The sequence below is a fragment of the Xenopus laevis genome, chromosome 3S (assembly GCF_017654675.1).
Source record: "Xenopus laevis strain J_2021 chromosome 3S, Xenopus_laevis_v10.1, whole genome shotgun sequence".
Classification (NCBI taxonomy): domain Eukaryota; kingdom Metazoa; phylum Chordata; class Amphibia; order Anura; family Pipidae; genus Xenopus; species Xenopus laevis.
The window spans coordinates 16,123,352-16,144,024 of NC_054376.1; the positions used below are offsets into that span (position 1 = coordinate 16,123,352).

A 20,673-nucleotide genomic window follows, 5' to 3' on the forward strand; every position below is an offset into this window, starting at 1 on the left:
CAAGATGGATCCAGCCAAGGTTTCAGCAATTCTTGATTGGCCCCTCCCCACAAGTGTCAAGGCTATCCAGAGATTTATTGGCTTTGCCAACTATTACAGACAATTTATTAAAGGTTTCTCTTCCAAAATCTCTCCTATCCTGGCCCTCATCCGCAAAGGGGGTAAGCCACAACACTGGCCTCCTACAGCCCTGGAAGCCTTTGAATCCCTGAAAACTGCCTTTTCTTCTGCACCTATTCTCAGACACCCTGATCTTCTTCTTCCCTTCTTCCTCGAAGTCGACGCCTCAGATGTGGGAGCTGGAGCTGTCTTGTCACAGAGATCTTCCTTGGATGGGAAATTGCATCCCTGTGCATTCTTCTCTAAGAAGTTTTCCTCCTCCGAGCAGAACTACGATGTGGGGAATCGTGAGTTATTGGCAGTGAAACTCGCCCTGGAGGAGTGGAGACATTTACTGGAAGGATCCTCCATTCCCGTGACCATCTTTACAGACCATAAGAACCTCGAATTTATCCAGTCCCTCAAACGTTTGAATCCTCGACAAGCTAGATGGTCACTATTCTTCTCCCGTTTTAACTTCGTCATCACCTTTCGTCCGGGCTCTAGAAATAGAAAGGCTGATGCTTTGTCTAGAAGTTTTATCCCTGAAGTTCCCTGTTCCGAAGATCCTGAACCCATTGTGCCTTCCTCCAAGATCGTAGCTGCCCTATTTCCCTCCTTGGCCTCGCAAATCCTTTCCGCTCAAGCTTCTGCTCTGGACAATATTCCTCTAGGGGTTGCCTTTGTTCCTCCTGATTGTCGCCAGTCTATTCTATCCCAGGCTCACAGTTCTAAACAGGCTGGTCATCCCGGAGTAGAGAAGACTACCGAACTCCTTTCTCGCCTGGTGTGGTGGCCATCCATGAAGAAAGACGTCAAAGACTTTGTTTCTTCTTGTACCATCTGTGCCATTTCTAAGTCTGGACATTCTCCCCCTAAAGGACTCCTTCTTCCATTACCTATTCCATCTCGTCCTTGGACTCATCTTGCCATGGATTTTATTGTGGAACTGCCTGTCTCCTCCGGTCACACTGTCATCTGGGTTGTCGTTGACAGGTTTAGCAAGATGGCTCATTTCATTCCCCTCCACAAACTTCCCTCTGCTCCTGAACTTTCCAAGCTTTTCATCCATCATATTTTTCGTCTCCATGGGTTTCCTGCCGAGATCGTCTCTGACCGTGGCTCACAATTCGTCTCTAGGTTTTGGAGATCCTTATGCAAAGCTCTCAACATTTCTTTACAATTTTCTTCTGCCTATCACCCGCAATCCAATGGAGCTGCTGAGAGAGTGAACCAGGCGTTGGAACAATTTCTTCGCTGCCATGTCTCCCTGTGCCAAGACGATTGGTCGGATCTCCTTCCCTGGGCTGAGTTCGCCCATAACAACGCCTTGCATTCTTCATCACATCAGTCCCTTTTCTTCTGTGTCTACGGTCAGAATCCATTGGCGTTTCCCCAGGATCTTCTCCTCACCAATGTTCCTGCCGCCAACGACCAGGCTGCCCACATGATGGCGATTTGGGCTGCTGTTGCCTCTAATCTACAGAAGAGCTCTCTGATCCAAAAGAGGTTTGCCGACAAGAAGAGGATTCCTGCTCCGCCCTATGCTCCTGGTGATAAGGTCTGGCTTTCCACCCGTAACATCCGCCTGAAGATTCCTACCCCAAAGCTTGGTCCCAGATTCATCGGTCCCTATCCTGTCATTGAAATCATCAATCCGGTGGTGGTTCGTCTTCAACTCCCCCCAGAGATGCGGATCCCGAATGTCTTCCATGTCTCTCTCCTTAAGCCTGCTGTGTCTCTTTCTTCTTCTTCTTCTCCCCCAGCTCCAGTCCTGGTTGACAATCACCAGGAATTCGAAGTGAAGAGGATTTTGGACTCTCGTCTTTCCAGGGGCACTCTTCAATATCTCATCGAGTGGAAGGGGTTCAGTCCCGAAGAGTGCTCCTGGGTCAGGAGCTCAGATGTCCATGCGCCCATCTTGGTTCGTAGATTCCATAAATTATTCCCTCTCTCCCCTAGACTCGGTGGTCCTGAGGCCCCCCCTAAGGAGGGGGGTACTGTAATGGAATCTACTCCAAGTCTTCAAGATGGCGTCCAAGATGGCGACCGCCTGCCTCACCACATGGCTCCTGCCGGGCACAGGTCTATGACCTCATCTCCTTCCCAGTCCAGGATTGGTCGTCGGCGACGGAATGGACGCCGGCGTCAAAATCGGGCGCCGGCGTCAAGACGTCAGCGTGGGGACGCTGGCGTCTGCGTCTGACGCAAGCGCGTCAAAATTTGGCGCCAACCCAGGGACTACTTAAACTCACTTCCCCTTCCAGTCCTTGCCCAACTATAGGTTCCTGCTACAGTGTTCCTGGGTGTTATTATCTATTTTGATTCTTGTGTACCGATTCCTGCCTGTTCTTCGATTTTGCTTGTCTTCTGCCTGGTCTGACCTTTTGCCTGTATTTTGACGATTCTTTGGATAAACCCTTTTTGTACCTCGAACCTGGTCTGGTCTCCTCTTTGGTCTACACTATTACTGTGCCTTCGGGCCCGTTACAGGATGATAAGCGGAGGAGAACTGGAGAGTAATACCCAGATCTTTGCACAGGGAACGCCAAAACTTAGCAGTGAACTGAGAACCTCTGTCAGAGACCACTTCCACAGGAAAACCATGCAGACGGAAAATATACTGGATGAAGAGCTGAGACAACTCCACAGCAGAGGGAAGCTTCCGCAGGGGAATGAAATGAGACATTTTACTAAAGCGGTCAATCACTACCCAAATCACAGTGTTACCACCAGAGGGGGGGAGTTCAACAATAAAGTCCATTGCTAAATGAGTCCATGGCCAAGATGGGATAGGCAATGGTTGTAATAACCCACTGGGGCGAGAATGGCTAGGTTTGGATGTAGCACAAACGGTACAAGCAGCAACAAAGTCTTTGACATCTTTTCGGATAGTTGGCCACCAGACTAAATGTCGAAGGAGTTCAAGAGTCTTTTCAGGACCAGGATGTCCTGCTTGCTTGGAACAATGGGTCTGTTGAAGAATGGGCAGACGTAACTCGGAGGGAACAAACGCCATCCCAATGGGGGTATCAGGAGGAGCAGAAGATTGACCAGCCAGAATTTGATCAGCGAATTGAGGGTACAAGGTAGCGATGATCTTGACAGGAGGAATAATAGGCTCTTGTCTTTCAGGAGTACGATCCACTGGAGTGAAACTTCGAGACAGAGCATCGGCTTTCCGATTGTTGGAGCCAGGGCGAAAAGTCAAGACAAAGTTGAAGCGGGAGAAGAACAGGGCCCACCTGGCCTGACGAGGATTCAGTCTCTTGAGAGAATGTATGAACTCCAAGTTCTTATGATCAGTGTAAATCGTGACCGGGATTGAAGAACCCTCTAGGAGGTGACGCCACTCTTCGAGAGCAAGTTTGACTGCTAGAAGTTCTCGATTCCCTACATCGTAATTCTGTTCTGCAGGGGAAAACTTTCTGGAGAAAAAGGCACAGGGGTGCAATTTCCCATCGGTAGAATGACTCTGGGATAGAATAGCCCCAGCACCTACTTCAGATGCATCCACCTCAATGCAAAAGGGTAACTTAGGATCCGGATGACGGAGGACTGGGGCAGAAGAAAATGCGTCTTTTAGGGACTGAAAAGCTTCTATAGCAACTGGAGGCCAGGACCTGGGATTACCCCCTTTTCGGATGAGGGTAAGGATAGGTGCAATACGGGAAGAAAACCCCCTGATGAATTGCCGGTAGTAGTTGGCAAATCCGATGAACCTTTGAATAGCCTTGGTGCTCAAGGGAAGGGGCCACTCTTGGATTGCTGACACCTTAACGGGATCCATCTCGAAACCTTCTGGGGAGATGATATAACCCAAGAAAGGAATCTTAGACACCTCAAAGACACACTTCTCCAACTTGGCGAAGAGAGAGTTCTTCCTCAAACGAGAGAGCACTTCTTTCACCTGGGAGCGATGAGATTCAAGGTCTTTCGAGAAGATTAGGATGTCATCCAGGTACACGACCACAGACTTTCCCAAGAGATCCCGGAAAATGTCATTCACGAGCTCCTGAAAGACAGCGGGGGCATTACAGAGGCCAAAGGGCATCACGAGATATTCATAGTGCCCATCCCGAGTGTTGAATGCCGTCTTCCATTCGTCCCCTTCACGGATGCGGATGAGGTTGTACGCCCCACGGAGATCTAATTTAGTGAAAACCTTAGCCCCTTTCAATTGGTCAAAGAGTTCAGCAATCAAAGGCAAGGGGTACCGGTTTTTAAAGTGATCTTATTAAGGCCCCGGTAGTCAATGCAAGGACGTAGGCCTCCATCCTTCTTTTCCACGAAGAAGAAACCTGCCCCGGCAGGAGATAAACCCCTGCTGGAGATTTTCCTGAATATATTCTTTCATAGCGGAAGTCTCAGCCGGAGAAAGAGGATAGGTGCGACCCCTAGGGGGCATGGTTCCTGGCAGGAGATCGACAGGACAATCGTATGGTCGATGTGGAGGAAGGAATTCTGCGGATTTCTTACAGAATACATCAGAGAATTCCCTGTAGAAGGAGGGTAGAGTCTTCAGATCAGACATAGAGATATTCACCCTCTGGAGGGGTTTAGCAGGAAGACAATGCTGCTGGCAAAATGGGCTCCAACGGGAAATCTGTCCTGCGGACCAATCAATGGTGGGATTATGCAGGCGCAGCCAAGGGAGACCCAAAACAACAGGAACGGATGGGCAGGAAATAATTAGGAACGATAGTCTTTCTTTATGCAGCGTCCCAACCTGCACAGGCAATTCCCCAGTCGTCTTAGAGATAAATTCAGCCTCCAGGGGTCTGTCATCAATGGCAGTGACACGAAGCGGAGTGGACAATGGGAATAAGGGGACTTCCATGTGTTTGGCGAAAAGAGCGTCCATGAAGTTCCCAGCAGCTCCAGAGTCAATGAAAGCTGAGCCGACAATGGTCTTAGTGGCTAGGCGAATCTGTAAAGGAAGGAGAAACCTGTGAGTGTTCTCTTGAGACTTCGTAGTAGTGCCCCCTACATGAGTTACCCTAGATATACCTCGGGGAACAGAACTCGTGGGCTTCACCGGACAAGAGTTCGCAAAATGAGACTGTCCGCCACAATACAGACATAAGCCAGCCATTCGTCTATGGAGTCTTTCTTGTTCGGAGAGACGAGCCCTTCCAACTTGCATCGGTTCCTCCGGAGGAGAAGGGGAAGCTTGAGCAGCCGGAGTTTGCAAGAGAGGTCTCTGGAAGCGAGGTGCCAACAAGGGTTGAAATCGTTTACAACGCTCCCTCTCTACTTGATGCTCTCTGAGACGAGTGTCCACCTTAATGGATAGTGCAATCAGATCTTCCAGCAGATCAGGGAACTCCCTGGAGACAAGATCATCTTTAATGCGAATAGACAGACCTTGATAGAATACGGCCTTATAGGCATCGTCATTCCAGGAAGTCTCAGCCATCAAAGTTCTAAAGTCAATAGCATAGTCACTGACACTGCAGTTTCCCTGTCGGAGTTGCAGAAGACGAGAAGGGGCATTTGTGACCCGACCCGGGGCATCAAACACACTACGAAATGCTTGAAGAAAAGCCTTGGCATCAAAAGTCAGTGGAGAATTTTTCTCCCAAAGAGATGTTGCCCACTCAAGCGGTTTGCCCACCAAACGAGACATCACATACCCCACCTTGGAACGTTCATTGGGGAAGTGCGAGGGTTGAAACTCGAACTGGATCTGGCACTGTGTAGTGAAACCTCTGCAGGCCTGTGGGTCCCCACTGAAGCGAGGAGGAGGCGGAATACGAGGCTCACCAGACGAGAAACCTGTGCTAGACGAGACGTCCGCCATGGGAGGATTTACAGCCGCTTGGGAAGCAGGAGGCGCTGGAGGCACTCGGGAGAGAAGGGTATCGAGTGCCTGTCCTATGCGGTACTGCTGGGCTTCATATTCCTCCATGCGGGATGCCAGTCCGCGGAGCGCTCGTCCAACATCAGGCGTAACTTCCTCAGTAGGATCCAAGTATAATGTCAGGGAGCCGGGAGGTCCCTCCAGGGAGGTAGTCAGGATCGAGGAGGAAGCCCTCTTGAGGGAGCAAGGTCGCGGTGTCCAAAGGGTTAATCAGAAGAGTAGTCGGGATCCAGGCAAGAGTTCACAGGCAGGCAGAAATCAGCAAAGTCCAAAGTCCAGGCAAAGGGTCAGGATATCAATCAGGAACAAGATTTTAGCAAATAAGGTCACAGGAAACCCAGGATACACTTAGGGAAAGTATTCCTATACTTGGGCGCCATTCTGGCGTCTAGATGGCGTTTTTATTTAGAATTTGGCGCCATTGTGACGTCATTGACGTCCTTGCGCGGACGTCGGCGCGCTGACGTCATCGCGCCGGCACCGATACCCACGTGGCGGCCATGGGCGCCGCCATTTTGGGAGCGACGCCGGCAGGGGAGGACGCGCCGCCCGGAGCTCCAGGACCTGCTCCGGGCGGCGATCGTGACATCATGTATGGAAGCTGATGTGGCTGCATTATTGCTCTCTCCCAGTGTCGGACTGGAACACCAGGGGCCCACCATAAAAGCTTAGACCAGGGGACCACTCTCAGTAATATTAGCAAGAACTTATATTCTTCATCTTCTTATTCAACCTCTATTCTCCTAGTCTGTTTTCTTTACATACTATAATCAAGTATTCCATGTATTTAGCCTCTTTGTTCTTATAGAAATAGGGAATGGCCATGAAATAGGCCAAAAGTTTAGCAGCATGAGGGCCCACCTACACCTGGGCCCTCCGGGAGTTTTCCTGGTATCCCGATGGGCCAGTCCGACACTGCTCTCTCCTCTAACTTTGCCAGTGGTACATTATAGATGAACCCACAAAGGTATTACTTTTAATAGAATCAGACCATATTTTGCCATTTTTAACACTTTAACTTTAAATAAATAAATTATTTCTGTGCAATTCTGTTATGACATACCACAATAAAATGAAAACTGACAAGGAGTGATGTGATCTTCCTGTACTAGTCTTCTTATCTAGACCAAAAAGTGTTCTAATAAATAGAATCTGATAAAATACTCAAAGGCTTCAAAATGATCTCAGCAATATGACAAAAATGGAATTGACAATGCTTGCATTACAATTTTGTAGGCAATTGGGCTCATTTATAAAATAAAGGGCAATGTGCAAAGTGAAAACATGGGTGCAAAGTGTCATAGTTTGTTGAGATTTAGTCTAGTGCCCGTACCTGCAGCTGTTTATGCTCCTAGGAGCAGGGGTGATCCTGGGGCTGTTGATTTCAGAGGCAAAAGAAACGTTAGCATCAGAGCAGGTCAAAGGAAGAGGGGGGTGCATTGCTAGTGCATTGCTATAGCACTCTGTGCAGCAATGGAGCCGGGTTTTTATTTTAGAAACTCTGCTCTTAAAGTTACAGAAGGTAGCCATTTGCCACCCCTGGAAGCCACTTACTGCTGCCTGAGCCAATGTTCTCACCTTACCTCATGGCAGGAGTGGCCCTGCCCAGGAGACAAACACAGGGCCACCTTCAGAAATCAAGGGGCCCTGTATGGCAAACTTTTCTGGGCCCCCTGGTCCCTGCCTGCCCTCAAGCCCCACCCAATATCTCACCCACCCCACAGTAAAAAGGCAGCACAAACATCAGAACATCAGTTACATGTTTGGCAAGTAAGCTATTCTTATGTTTGGACTTATATACTGCTGAAGTAAAGCTGTTTTATTTTTCTGTACAACTGTTTGCTGCTGAAAGCCTAAACCTGAATTGAGAAAAATAAACAGACTGTTTTACCTTCAATTTGGAGTGGCCTGCATGTCTGGTGAAAAAACCCCGCTGTGATCCCCCAAACTTCACACAAGTAAATATTTTTTAAAATTGAATTATTTGCTTGAAGGGGAACTATCGTGATAATGGAAATTTAATATAACCTTCAGCATACTGAAATAATGGAAACTTTCTAAATGCAATCAATTAAATATTCGGTACCGTTTCTGAACTAATCAAGTCTATCTTCACTATTCCTCTCTCAGCATCTGTTTCTCCTCATTCTGTCTTCATTCAGGAGTTGGGTGTCAGACGAATGATCCAATATAACTTATAGGGGCTCCTTTTGCCTAAAAAATGTAATAGAGCTGGAATAAGTTATTTGAGTGAGCTCTAATACATCTGCTAGGAAACTGAGCCACCCCTATAAGACATATTGGATCATTCATCTTATGTACATTCTTAAATAATGCTTTTTAAATGCTGCTTCTCCTCCATTTCCATTATCCAGAGTCTTGCAGAGCCAAGAAGTCTTCCCAGACAAGACAAGGCAACTTTGAAACTCAGCCTATGAGACATGATCATTTTTGCCAGATACACTTGTAGCAAACACTTCAATTACATTTGTCTCTGCACAGCCAAATTTTTGTAAAAGGGAAATTATTTTTTTTATGATCTCAAACTGAATTCTTTGATGAGTTCAATAAAACCACTAATGTGCTTAAGGCTATTTTTATATAAGTGTTGACTACTCTATGCCGGCTGCATTTTGTAAGTGGTCCCAGAATAGCCTTCTCAGTCTGGCTATTGAGATTATATGGCCAGATGTATCTTTTTACCAATCTGATAAATCTTTCTTTGTTCAGAGATTAAAAATAGCATAGGAAGAACCTACACCAGTGGGAAAGTATTGATCGAGGTTTAGCAGAATATCTAATGTGCTAGAGACTTTGAAGCACAATGTTTCATTATAAAGCATCCTTGGGAGATAACAGTATTTTCTCCATTGTGTTTCAGCCATTTGCACAGGGCACATTATATTTGCAGCTCCGACTGCTGTTTTAATGGGCTCTGTGAGTCAGAGAGAGTTTTCCATTCTCCTGTATATAGACACTGTAGATAGATAGATAGATGGGCCAGAGACAAGGGGAAGGAGTTTTACAGCAATAGCTATGTGCATAATTAATATACAGGTATGGGATCTGTTATCTAGAAACCATGCATAAAGCTCCGTATTACAGGAAGGCCATCTCCCATAGCCTTCATTTTCATAAAAAAATACACATTTTTAAAAATGATTTCCTTTTTCTCATAATCATACGTGACATATTTAATTAAATGAAACTACATTTATTTAATTTTTTTCAATTTCTTTAATTATTTTTTTGTAGACTTAAAGGCAAACTAAACCCTCCAACAGAGAACATCCCCATCCACTACCCCCCCTTTGCCCCCCTCCCTCCTTCTTCCCTTTATAGTTAACTAAAAATGTCCCTGAATGTTACACTGACCTCTCCCTGCAGAGTAGAGCAACTGAGCTCACGGGCACCATCTTCAGTATCTTCAGATACCTTTGCTAAAAGCCTGCCAACACTGAGCTTTTTTGCACATGAACAGTTAGAGCCAGTTTCGTTTTCACGCCTACTGGGCATGTGCCGGAAAGCTCTGTAAATAGCAGAAGGGAAGAAGAGGATGAAAAGATACCTTAGATGGCACCCATGAGCTCCATTGCGTTACTCTGTATGGAGAGGTTAGCATAGGGGTCATTTACTATTTCAGAAACCAGAGCAATTAGCATCAGAATTTAATAATCAGTCCTGTAGCATCATCTTATATGGCAACCTCATTTTCTGCTTGATAATTTGTGACAACCCCTAAGCTTGGCTGCTTAGGGCCCAAGGAGCATGTGAGTGTCATAGACCCTAATTAAGATACAATTTCAATAAATATTGTTCAAATAGGTCAACCTCTAGACATTTTTGGGGCCTGAAAAATAATTTGCCCAGTGGGGCCCAGTAATATCTAGTTACACAACTGCAGGCAACCCATCCTATGACATCAGATATAATCTACTGAATTCAACAAATAAACTGATATGCAAATATACTGTAGGCAGAAAACATCCTAAAAACAAAACGGTAATATATTCAAACCTGCTTTTGCAACTTGGTCAACAGGGACCCCAAGCTCTTGCGACATGTAGCCCAGAACTGAGAAGATTGCAAATCCAGCAAGGATACTTGTGAAGGCATTCCCAAGGGTGACAATAAATGTGTCCCTAGGTCATAAAAATGGAATTAAGCAAGTAAGTCAAATAAAAGTGCTATAAGCAGGCAGTGATACTTTGGAGAGATCAGTGTGTATATTCTTTTGCATTCTGGAATACACTGGTCTTAATATCATGGCCCTCAGAGAAAATATCCGAATTACATAAATGCCATCCCCCCATAGAGGGGAAATATATATAAATAATCCAAAGTTTTAAAAGTGATTTTTATTTTCTCTGGAATAATAAAACAGTACCTTGTACTTGATCCAAACTAAGATATAATTAACCTTATTGGAAGCATTGGGTTTATTTAATGATTAGATTATTTTATAGTAGACTTAAAGGAGACCCTTTTTATTAAAATCCCCTACCCCCCTACCCTATATAAACCCCCCTCCCTGCTCCCCCAGCCTAGGTGTTACCCTGGGTGAATGCCCCTCTTTATGTGCCCCTCGTTGCAGATTCAGGGCATCAGAGTTCACGGGCGCCATCTTCTCTTCTGTAATCTTTGGGAAGAGATCGGCGCATTCACAGTTGGCACAATCTTCTGAACAACTGCGCATGCACTAAAAGCAACGGAAATTGCTGAAGCACTCGAAAAAGATTATCGAATAGAAGATGATGGCGCCAGTGAACTCTGATGCCCTGAATCTGTGGTAAGTAAAGAATTAGGGGCATTTACCCAGGGTAACACCTAGGCTGGGGGGGGAGCAGGGAGGGGGGGTCTATGTAGGGTAGGGTGGTAGGGGATTTTAATAAAAAGGGTTTGGTTCTCCTTTAAGGTATGAAGATCCAAATTACAGAAAGATCCATTATCCAGAAAACCAAGCATTCTGGATAAGATGCCTGTATGAACTAACTGACATTTATATCAATGGTCAAATGAAATACCATTAGTATAGCATTGTATGATCTATCTAAATAGCCACTAACTCACATGCCCTCCTTCATACAGATCCCATAGTAATCTGATACTGATACAGTGTCATGTGACATGATCTTTGTTTGCTAATGCATAAGTGCTAATAAAGTTTTGTCTTCTTGAAGCAAGAGAAGCATGGTGTCTGTGTGCATTTTCTCCTCTCTCTAAAGAAAGCTGCAGGCTCACGTGAGATTGAGCTACCGTTATCCCATCTCTTAAGCAGAATTGCAACAGTATCAGAGAACAGCAAAATAATTATGGGAGATAAAAAGGAAGGTTGTAGTCAGAATGAGAGACAGTGGCAGCCCAGGTAAATGTAAGATTCCAGAAGTACATTTATAGAAAAAAGGAAAAGCAAAGTAAAGGATAATAATTATACATCTAAATATTGATATTTTCATTAACACAAAGATATTTTTCTAAATGAAGTTTGTTGCAGATGGGACATTGGCAATTATTGTAATGATCAATGGCACTGTTATTTAAAAATGTATTTTACCTGTAAATGTTTTGATGAAAAGTGTTATAGGATGCAAAGGTAAGAAGACCCCCGAATCCCACTCCAAGGGAATAAAAGATCTGTAAGGCTGCTTCAATCCACACCTTAAAGAGTAAAAATGAAGGGAAAATTCAATTCTAGAGGTTTTTATTTGAATTCTTTCTAAAGGTAGTCGTGTACAGGTATAAACAAGGGAACGACTAAAGGGATGTAAAGTGAGACACTTTCATTAGCATATTAAACTGCCACCCTTATTCTGTTTTCTGGCTGTTCTATAACAATGATGCCCAAAAGGTATACTGATGAGTGCAATCCAAACTTCTTACATGATCACCCTACGATAGAATGTTGTTGCCCTCAATCAGCTCCAATTTTAGGCAATAGCCAAAAGCCAATTTTAGACAATAACACAGCATATACTGTATTTCCTTTTTAGCCTCATTTAGTGAACTTTAATGACAACACATCTGTGGTGGCAGTTTTTGATTTTGCAATTTTACCTCACATTTATAATAAGTAACAACTTCTGTGCAATATATAAATAGGTCTCATGTATGGGCTGAACATTTTCAAACTCCTTCATCAAAATCAGGATATTCACTGGGAAGGTGGGAAAATCCAGCAGGCAGAGGATCCTACGGACATTTAACAGGTTCTTTGGCAGTGCTAAACAACTGGAGGACTGCATGCTTGATGTGCCCTGCATGGGAATTCTGTGGTTTCCCAGTGGGCTCATAGGTCCCCTAGATTTCTTGGTATGACATAATCAGAAACACCAAAAAATGTAAGTGATTTAAGGAAATGATAATATACTGTTGCCCTGCACCAGTAAAACTGGTGTATTTGCTTTGGAAACAGAATTATAGTTTATATAAACAAGCTGCCGTAAAGCCATGGGGGCAGCCATTCAAGCACAAAATACACAGTAGATAATAGATCTAAAGAATACAATTCTGAAGAATCTGTTATGTTCTGTGTATCCTGTGCCTTGTCTCATTTTTCAGCTTTGAATGGCTGCCCCATAGCTACACAGCAGCTCGATTATATAAACTATAGTAGAGTTTCTGAAGCAAACACCAGTTGTACAGTACAGCTCAGTTAGTACATTCTATTTTCATTACATTAATACACTCTAATTTTTTAGTGTTACAGTTAGGTATCTACATGGAATAACCGAAAAGATCTACAAATGTTCTACTTTAGACACTGAAATGTGTCCACATCTCCATTCAAAATATTTGCTTATTCTTTTGAATAAATAACAAGTGTCGAAGTTAGTCATTTTGACCAAACCCATTTCTGCAGTCATTTTACCTTTGATGACAGCAAGTGCTCAAACTGAGGGGTGAGGTAGAACTTTATTCCTATCCAAGCACCTTCCAACGTCACTCCGCGAATCAGCAGCATCACCAATATAATATAGGGGAAGGTAGCCGTGAAGTAAACAACCTGTGTAAAATAAGTCATATTTTTATGCTTATATCCAGGATTTGGTTCGGGATTTGGGTAGGATTCAGCCTTTTTCAGCAGGATTCGGCCGAATCCTTCTGCCCGGCCGAACCGAATCTGAATCCTAATTTCCACGTGCAAATTAGGGGCGGGAGTGAAATTGCGTGACTTTTTGTCACAAAACAAGGAAGTAAAAATGTTTTCCCGTTCCCACCCCTAATTTGCATGTGCAAATTAGGATTAGAATTCGGTTCGGTATTCGGACGAAAATAGTGGATTCGTGCATCCCTACTTATTTCAATATTTGTCTCCATTTTATTTGGTTAATTTTAATTACATTTTTTTAAAAAGTATTATCCTCCTCAATAATAAAACAATACCTTGTACTTGACCCCAACTAAGATAAAATTAATGGAGGCAAAACAATCCTGTTGGGTTTATCTAATGTTTAAATGATTCTTTGGTAGATTTAAGGTACGGATATCCAAATTATTGAAAGGTTTTTTTCTCCAAAAAAAAAAAAGCCCGAAGTCCCGAGCATTCTGTATAACAGGTCCCATACCTGCACAAATAAACCTTTCACCTTTGAAGATTAGATTTCCGCACCACATTTTTTTTAGAGAAGAATAAATTAAAAATAAGATTTGGGCAAAACCATAAACATTAAAAAAGATCTATTCAGGTAATTCTAAACAAGCAAACCAAAAAAGAGGAAATCAGATCTTGCATAATGAATGAAAATGTTAATTCTAAACAAATAAAATGATGTATGTATTGACATTAAAGGACCAGCAACACCAAAAATAGGAAGGGAATGACTAGAATTGACTTTTGCCCTGCACTGGTAATACCGGTGTGTTTGCTTCAGAAACTCTACTACTATATAAACAAGCTGCTGTGTAGCCATGGGGCATCCATTCAAGCACAGTTTGATAAATCTGATTATATAGAACAGAGCTAATCTGTTATCTGTTGTGTATCCTGCAACTTTTCTCCTGTTTCAGCTTTGAATCGCTGCCCCCATGGCTACACAACAACTTCTTTATATAAACTATAGTTGTACCATCACAGGGCAACAGGACATTATATTTTCAATACTTAAAAAATGTTGGTATTACTGTTCTTTTAATAGATCAACAGGTCAGCTCCAGCCTATGCTAGAAAATATCCCCATAGTAGCCAGTTACCTTGCCAGAAGATTTCACTCCCTTGAGGATGCAGAGATACACAATGGTCCATGAGAGGAGAAGACACAAGCACAAGTTCCAGCGAATTTGCCCTGGATCCCCAATGCCAGAGCTTCCTTGTATGTGAAGGACATAGCGACTGCAATCAGAAGGATTATTATATGAGCACCAATATTCATAATTTTCTATTGACTAAGAAGTCTCTTACAATGCTATAGAAAACAATAAGGCGGTAATATAACAGGTGCAAAATTTGTTCTAGTAAACCATACAAACCAACCACAAGTGCTGTTTGAAATCAAATATTTGGTTGGTTGCTCTGCATAACTATATATGAAGCATGCATGGTGTTATATTTACTAGATGTATTACTCTAAAAATAGCAGCTACTATACTTCTCTCTATTTTTTTGCATCCAGTCCCAGTGTGGTTCCAGTGTGGAATCACCATACACGTACTTCACCAAACAAAGAATATAGGAATTTGGTGCAACACACGGCTTATAGGCTTTCATTTTCCTAACTTGTGTTGCCCCAATTTCCTATAGTCTTTGTTTGGTGAACTAATTCTGAAGTATTCTACCTATTACATTCCTAAATACATCATCTTTTCCTTTCTCTCCTTCTTACCTCCAGTACTCCTCGCTGGGACTAACTGTGTTGCTTATATTGATTGTTAAGGCAGAGTTGCTGGCCCGCATAACATGATGGTCCAGGCAAAGATCAGTGTTCCACCAATTGCCGCAATGCTCCCATGGTAGGTTGCTGCTCAGAGAGGCGAAGAGGTAGAATAGCACATAGGCTATGATCATGTTGTAGTAAATGGCCACCAGGGCCACAATTAGTAGCATGCCCATCCCAACACCTGTGAAACACACAGGGAAGATATTTGCATGTGTGGCTATTTGATCCTGAACATTATCTGTAAAACAATACATCTGTGAGGATAGGGAGCTAATGCCCATTGCTGTCTGATTGAGTGTCATGCCTCTTATCCAGTTTATTACTGTATATTGGAAGGTGCTGCTGCATGGTGTTAATCCAGTTGGATTGGAAGTAAGCGGCACTATACCGCCACTTTCTTATGTTTCTCATAGACCACTTCCTCCTAGAATTTATGGCTAGGATTGCTGTGCTTATAAGAAAGAGACAGGTATAGACTTGCAGAAAGTAAAGTATTAACCAGACATGGGTCCAAGAAATGTGCATTAATCAAGTTTACTTTGTGGGTTTGAGGCAATTTTGGCCACATCACACATCTATATACCATTAATCCCCAACCAATGGTTTGTGAGCAACAAGTTCCTCACCAACCTCTTGGATGTTACTCCCAATGACCTCAAAGAATGTGTTCTCAAAGGCAAGTTTTAGTTTACTGCCAAACAGCACCATCTGTAGGCTGTTAGTCCCCATAGGAGCTACCAATTGCCAAGTAAAGCCCATATTAGGTACCCCAGAAAATGTTTGCATGCTTATGTTGCTCTCCAACTTTTTTTATATTTGAATGTCGCTCATGGTCAAAAAAGGTTTGGGCCTGCTCTATATTAAACTAACGAGTTATGTAACAGTATTCTGAGATCTTTTCTGGTATCCATAACTTTCTAGAAAACATTTCACGGTAGCCTGCTGAAACCTAGAAGCAATCATATTATATTCAGCTCTAAGACACAAGCAGGCAGCCTGTGGTTCTGCAGCTGTTGTTGACCTAGAATTAAGAAGGGTATTTGGGCACGTAGTTTATCAAGCTGCTGCTCTTTTTGCTGGGCTTGAATCTTATGCAAAGAAATAGAAGTCTAAATATATCTAGATAATCAAAACAAGTATAATCTGATGAAAGGGCCATGATAACCTCAGACTTTTCTAGCTTAGTAAAGAGAAGTCTAAGAGTATAGTACCCACTATGGAGAAAAGGTTCCATCTGACTGGCTATGCCCAGTGCATGCACTTATGCTCAATGCTATGGTTAGTGGTGGTTGGATAATAGGGTTTCATATGTCCTACACACAATCAGTAACCAGTAGCACTAGACAGTAGTGATGGGCGAATTTATTCGCCAGGCGCGAATTCGCGGCGAATTTGCGCGATTCGCCGCCAGCGAATAAATTCGCGAAACTCCCGCGAAAATTCGCGGCAAAAATTCGCCGGCGTCAAAAAAAAATTTTTTCGAAAAAATGGACGCCGGCGCCAAAAACAGGCGCCGGCGCCAAAAACGGGCGCCGGCGTCAAAAAACGGGCGCCGGCGTCAAAAACGAGACGCCGGCGCCGTTTCGCGAATTTTTCGCCGTTTCGCGAATTTCGCGCGAAATTCGCGAATTTTTCGGCGAAGCGAAACGGCGCAAATTCGCCCATCACTACTAGACAGGTGTCTATTGTGTGGGAAATGTGTTCTAAGTGCAAATGCCTCCTCCACTTTTGTTTCCTCTTATGCTTCCGGGGTAATATAGGACATAGCTAAATTTGTTGCTTAACTTAATTATGTTCTTATCATTTAATAAGTCTTCTAAGTCTTCTAACAGCCATGCAGGTACATCTTGTCCATGTCTATTGAAAGACTTCATTTGTGAAACAACAGGAAAAGAATTATCAATAAGTTCTGTTGAAAATCAGTCATGGTATGGGTGAATACACATACCTTTAAAAAGTGGGCTTATCTTCCAAACAGCCAATGGCCCGAGGCTTGAGAACTGTCCAAGAGACAACTCCATGAAGAAGAGAGGAATGCCACATATAGCCAGCATGATGAAGTAAGGAATAAGAAAGGCTCCTATAGTGGAACAACAAGAACATGGATATTAACACATTTCCCAGAGTGTTCAAGCAGGTAATGTAGTAAAATATGTTGCAACTGGTAGGCAACAAATTGGATCTTAGCTGGGTTGGGATTGGCATGAACTCCATACTAACATCTAATGCCTAAGAGCTTAAAGGAACAGTAACACCAAAAACAAAGTGCATAAAAGTAAAATATGATGTACTGTTGCCCTGCACTGTTAAAAGCAATGTGTTTGCATCAGAAAACACTATAGTTTAAATAAGCATGCTGCTGTGTAGCCATGGGGGCAGCCAGTCAAGCTGGAAAAAGGCCAAAAGGCACAGCAGTTAACAGATAAAACACAATTGTATTCTGCAAGGCTTATCTCTTATCTGCTATGTGGCCTGTGCATTTTCTCCATCTTGAATGGCTGCCCCCATGGTTACAAAATAGCTTCTTTATGTAAACTATAGTGGTGTTGCTCTGAACTATCACCAGTGCAGGGCAACAGTACATTATGTTGTAATTAATTTAATACACTTTCCGTTTCTGGTGCTATTGATCCTTTAACTTGTAATTCCATGCAAACATGTCTTTATTAAATATACTGTTTATTAGTTTGTCTGCATCTTATTTTTTTCTCCAGCACACTGTAGGTTAATGGAATCCTGGCTTTTGTCCACTGCAAACTCTCTTGAAAGAGAATGGAATGAGGAAATAAAACCAAATTGGATAATCTGTTAGGATATGCTACTGATGCCTGCTACCTATTACTTTTTATTTATGACATAAGTAGCTTTTTTCACCAACAATAAATCATAAATAATAAAATCACTAGGTCTCTAATGGACTGTCAGAGAACATATTAGGTCCACTCTCACAGCAAATGTTATGTTTTTTATAGGCCCATGGTAGAAATAAGGATTGGTCAATGGGAACTCACTAAGGAATCCTCCTGTACGGTGGCAGACCAATCCAACCCCAAATTTACATACCTCCTCCATTTGTGTAGGCTCTATATGGAAATCTCCAAACATTCCCAAGACCAACGCAGTATCCAATGCAGGAAAGTAGAAAATCTAGCTTCCCTGACCAGTTTCCTCTGTCCTCTGGGTATTCTATATCCAGTTCTGTGTCATCGCGATCACTAGGACTCATTAGCAGGTCCGGTATGATGGGCTAAAATAAAGATGTCAGGAATATCAGCAATATAGTAAATTAACTAAAAGTGCCCATGTACTTTGCAGTGGTTGGTTAGATGTATTTCGGCTATTGAATTAAGATTTACATGTAAGCTTTTGGTTTATACCCCAATGGCGGAGCTAATGAAAAAAGAACAAAACGGAAGTAGGAGCATTTGGAATGATAAGAACTAAGGGGTATAATGCAGTTAGAATCAGAAAACGTCTGACAGGTTGCTATAGGATATAATACCTGAGACAAAATTTACACTTGTAAGAGGCAAACAATACAAAAAGTGAGAAAATAAGGAGAAAAGGGTTAACAGGAATGATCCAGGCTAACAAAATTGTTCCCAGAAGATTTCCATCTTCTGGTCGCATTAACCCCGTTGCCTGAAAGTTGGTGACACTGTAGAAAATTAAGTTCATGTTCATTTTCACTGGTTTCTGAGCTGCCATGTAAATCTGAATTCATTACTACTTGGTTGACTCGACTACTTGAAAAGTATACAGTGTGTATATATATATATATATATATATATATATATGTGTGTGTATATATATATATATACATACATACTCAGTATATAATAAAAAAAACATGGCTAGATATACAACTCTGAGATTTGACCTCTCATTCTTCCAGCTCTGTGCCAGTTCACAGCATGATGGTATCCCAATAGGAAATGCTCTGTGCCATATTTCCTTGCTCTGCCCTTTAAACAGCAGGTTGTACTACAGCTAAGCAGTTGGCAACTTGGCTGCTCTGTTACTATGACCCATGAACATATTTAAACAGCTTCTACAATACATGCGCCTAGAAAATAAATGTATAGGGATACTCCTGCTTTCACACCATTGAATTTGCCAAGTGCACAATCTCATTGAACAACATCCAGCCAGTGGCGTTTCAGGGGCTGCTGCCTGAGGCTTTTTGTCACACCTGGTTAACTAAGGGGCGCTGCTGCCTGAGGCCAGTTTTTCAACTCACCTCATTGGCGTAGCTCCCCTGAATAAACACAAGATTTGCTGCTATTGTACAAACATTTCTGTAATGTTCACAAATCATATAGCTCTCCAATGCCAGTTTGTTTATCAGAGGTGGGTCATGCCAGCCAGGCCTCCAAACTCTCAGGCCCTGATTCATGGCATGAGTGCGCACTCGATTGGGCGGCACACTGTGGGGTTGACAATGAGCGACAAGGGGACACAGCCCGAAACAGCAGAAAGAAGCTGCAGTGATTCGGTGTATGAGGCCTGTTGTTCTCTGGCCTGGCCCCAGCACTGTCTGTATAGACCACCATGGGGCCTGCAGAGAAGAGAGAAACCAGGGAAAGCATGGCAGGGGATCCTTGCTCCTCCTTGGTGGATAGTCTTGAGAAAAATTGGTGTGGTGCCGCATTTGTGACTGAGGGACTGAATTGCAGTTCATAAACCTGTGACCTCTGGTCCCTTCAAATCTTCCAAAACTAATGTGTCAGTCTATTTTGTTCAAAGAGGTATATCATATGGCACAGGTAGTTTAAATGGGAAGTAAAGTTTAAAATAGAATAAGGCTAGAAATGCTGTATTTTGTATACTATACATAAACATGAACTTACTGCACCACAAGCCTAATCAAACAAAGGATTTAGGCTTTCAAAGTTGGCAACAGGGGTCACCATCTTGTAACTTTGTTAAACATCTTTGCAAGACCAAGACTTTGCACATGCTCAGTGTGGTCTGGGCTGCTTAGGGGTCGTCATGAATTACCAAAACAGCACAAGAAGTTAATACAGCAAGGCTGTTTAATAATCAGAATAGGCAGACTGCACTGGGCCCTGTGTTGTCATGTATTCTAATGTGGATTTTATAGTTTTTGTATTTTTTAATACAAACTTTCTTCAACTCTGCAGAACCTGTGGCAGCAGCAAAATAATCCTCCAAATGGAATCCCAGTTTATCTGTTTAAATCTGGCTTCAAGAACTTTGTCCCTGCCACTGGAGGGACACAGTCTCTGCTCTTCAGGGAAACAAACAAAGCTGCTTGAGTTCTTCATGGCAGTAAGGCGGGGGCTCCCCCGGCTGTTCTTAAGTATGATTGTTTCCCTGCAGAGCAGTTAGGGACCATCTGACAATTCCTTTCCACAGCAGTAAATGAAGGGAGAATTTCACTGCATACAGTCAGGTTTCTTATAAACATTATAACATTAACTTTATAGGTAGAGATAGGCTTCTATTTCATTGAAGAAAGTAAAAATCGGATTTTATTTTTTTTGCCTTTACACGCCCTTTAAATGCTGTTTGCTTTGGCAGCAATGATGGGTCATTTCAGGCATTTTAATGTATTTTATAGATTGGGGAATTGTGTGTGTTTGTGTGAGGGGACGATATTGGGGTTTTGAAATTGTGCCAGATCATTCAACTTTGTGTTATCTCCAGAGGAGAATCCCACAGATGCTGTTTATTTAAAAAATAAAATCCAATTCATTTTATTCTTCCCTTATAAACACCTCAGTTTAAATTCCCCTTATAATCTAGTAAGACAGATTTCATTGCATTTGGATGCGAAGTGAAAAAATAGGAATCTGTGTTATTGGTTTGTTGTTG

The 20,673-nt window shown here is 42.8% G+C and overlaps 1 protein-coding gene across 1 annotated transcript in view; it reads right to left on the reverse strand.

The window, feature by feature from the left end:
• Positions 1–20,673, reverse strand: part of slc6a7.S (solute carrier family 6 member 7 S homeolog) — a 53,807-nt gene that overhangs the window by 29,031 nt on the left and 4,103 nt on the right. Inside the window, exons 2-8 of the mRNA XM_041588035.1 lie at positions 17,899–18,082; positions 16,784–16,915; positions 14,782–15,016; positions 14,153–14,291; positions 12,831–12,965; positions 11,517–11,620; positions 9,980–10,104 (exon numbers count right to left, since the gene is read on the reverse strand). Coding sequence (XP_041443969.1) covers positions 9,980–10,104; positions 11,517–11,620; positions 12,831–12,965; positions 14,153–14,291; positions 14,782–15,016; positions 16,784–16,915; positions 17,899–18,082 — 1,054 coding nt within the window. The remainder of the gene's footprint in view (positions 1–9,979; positions 10,105–11,516; positions 11,621–12,830; positions 12,966–14,152; positions 14,292–14,781; positions 15,017–16,783; positions 16,916–17,898; positions 18,083–20,673) is intronic.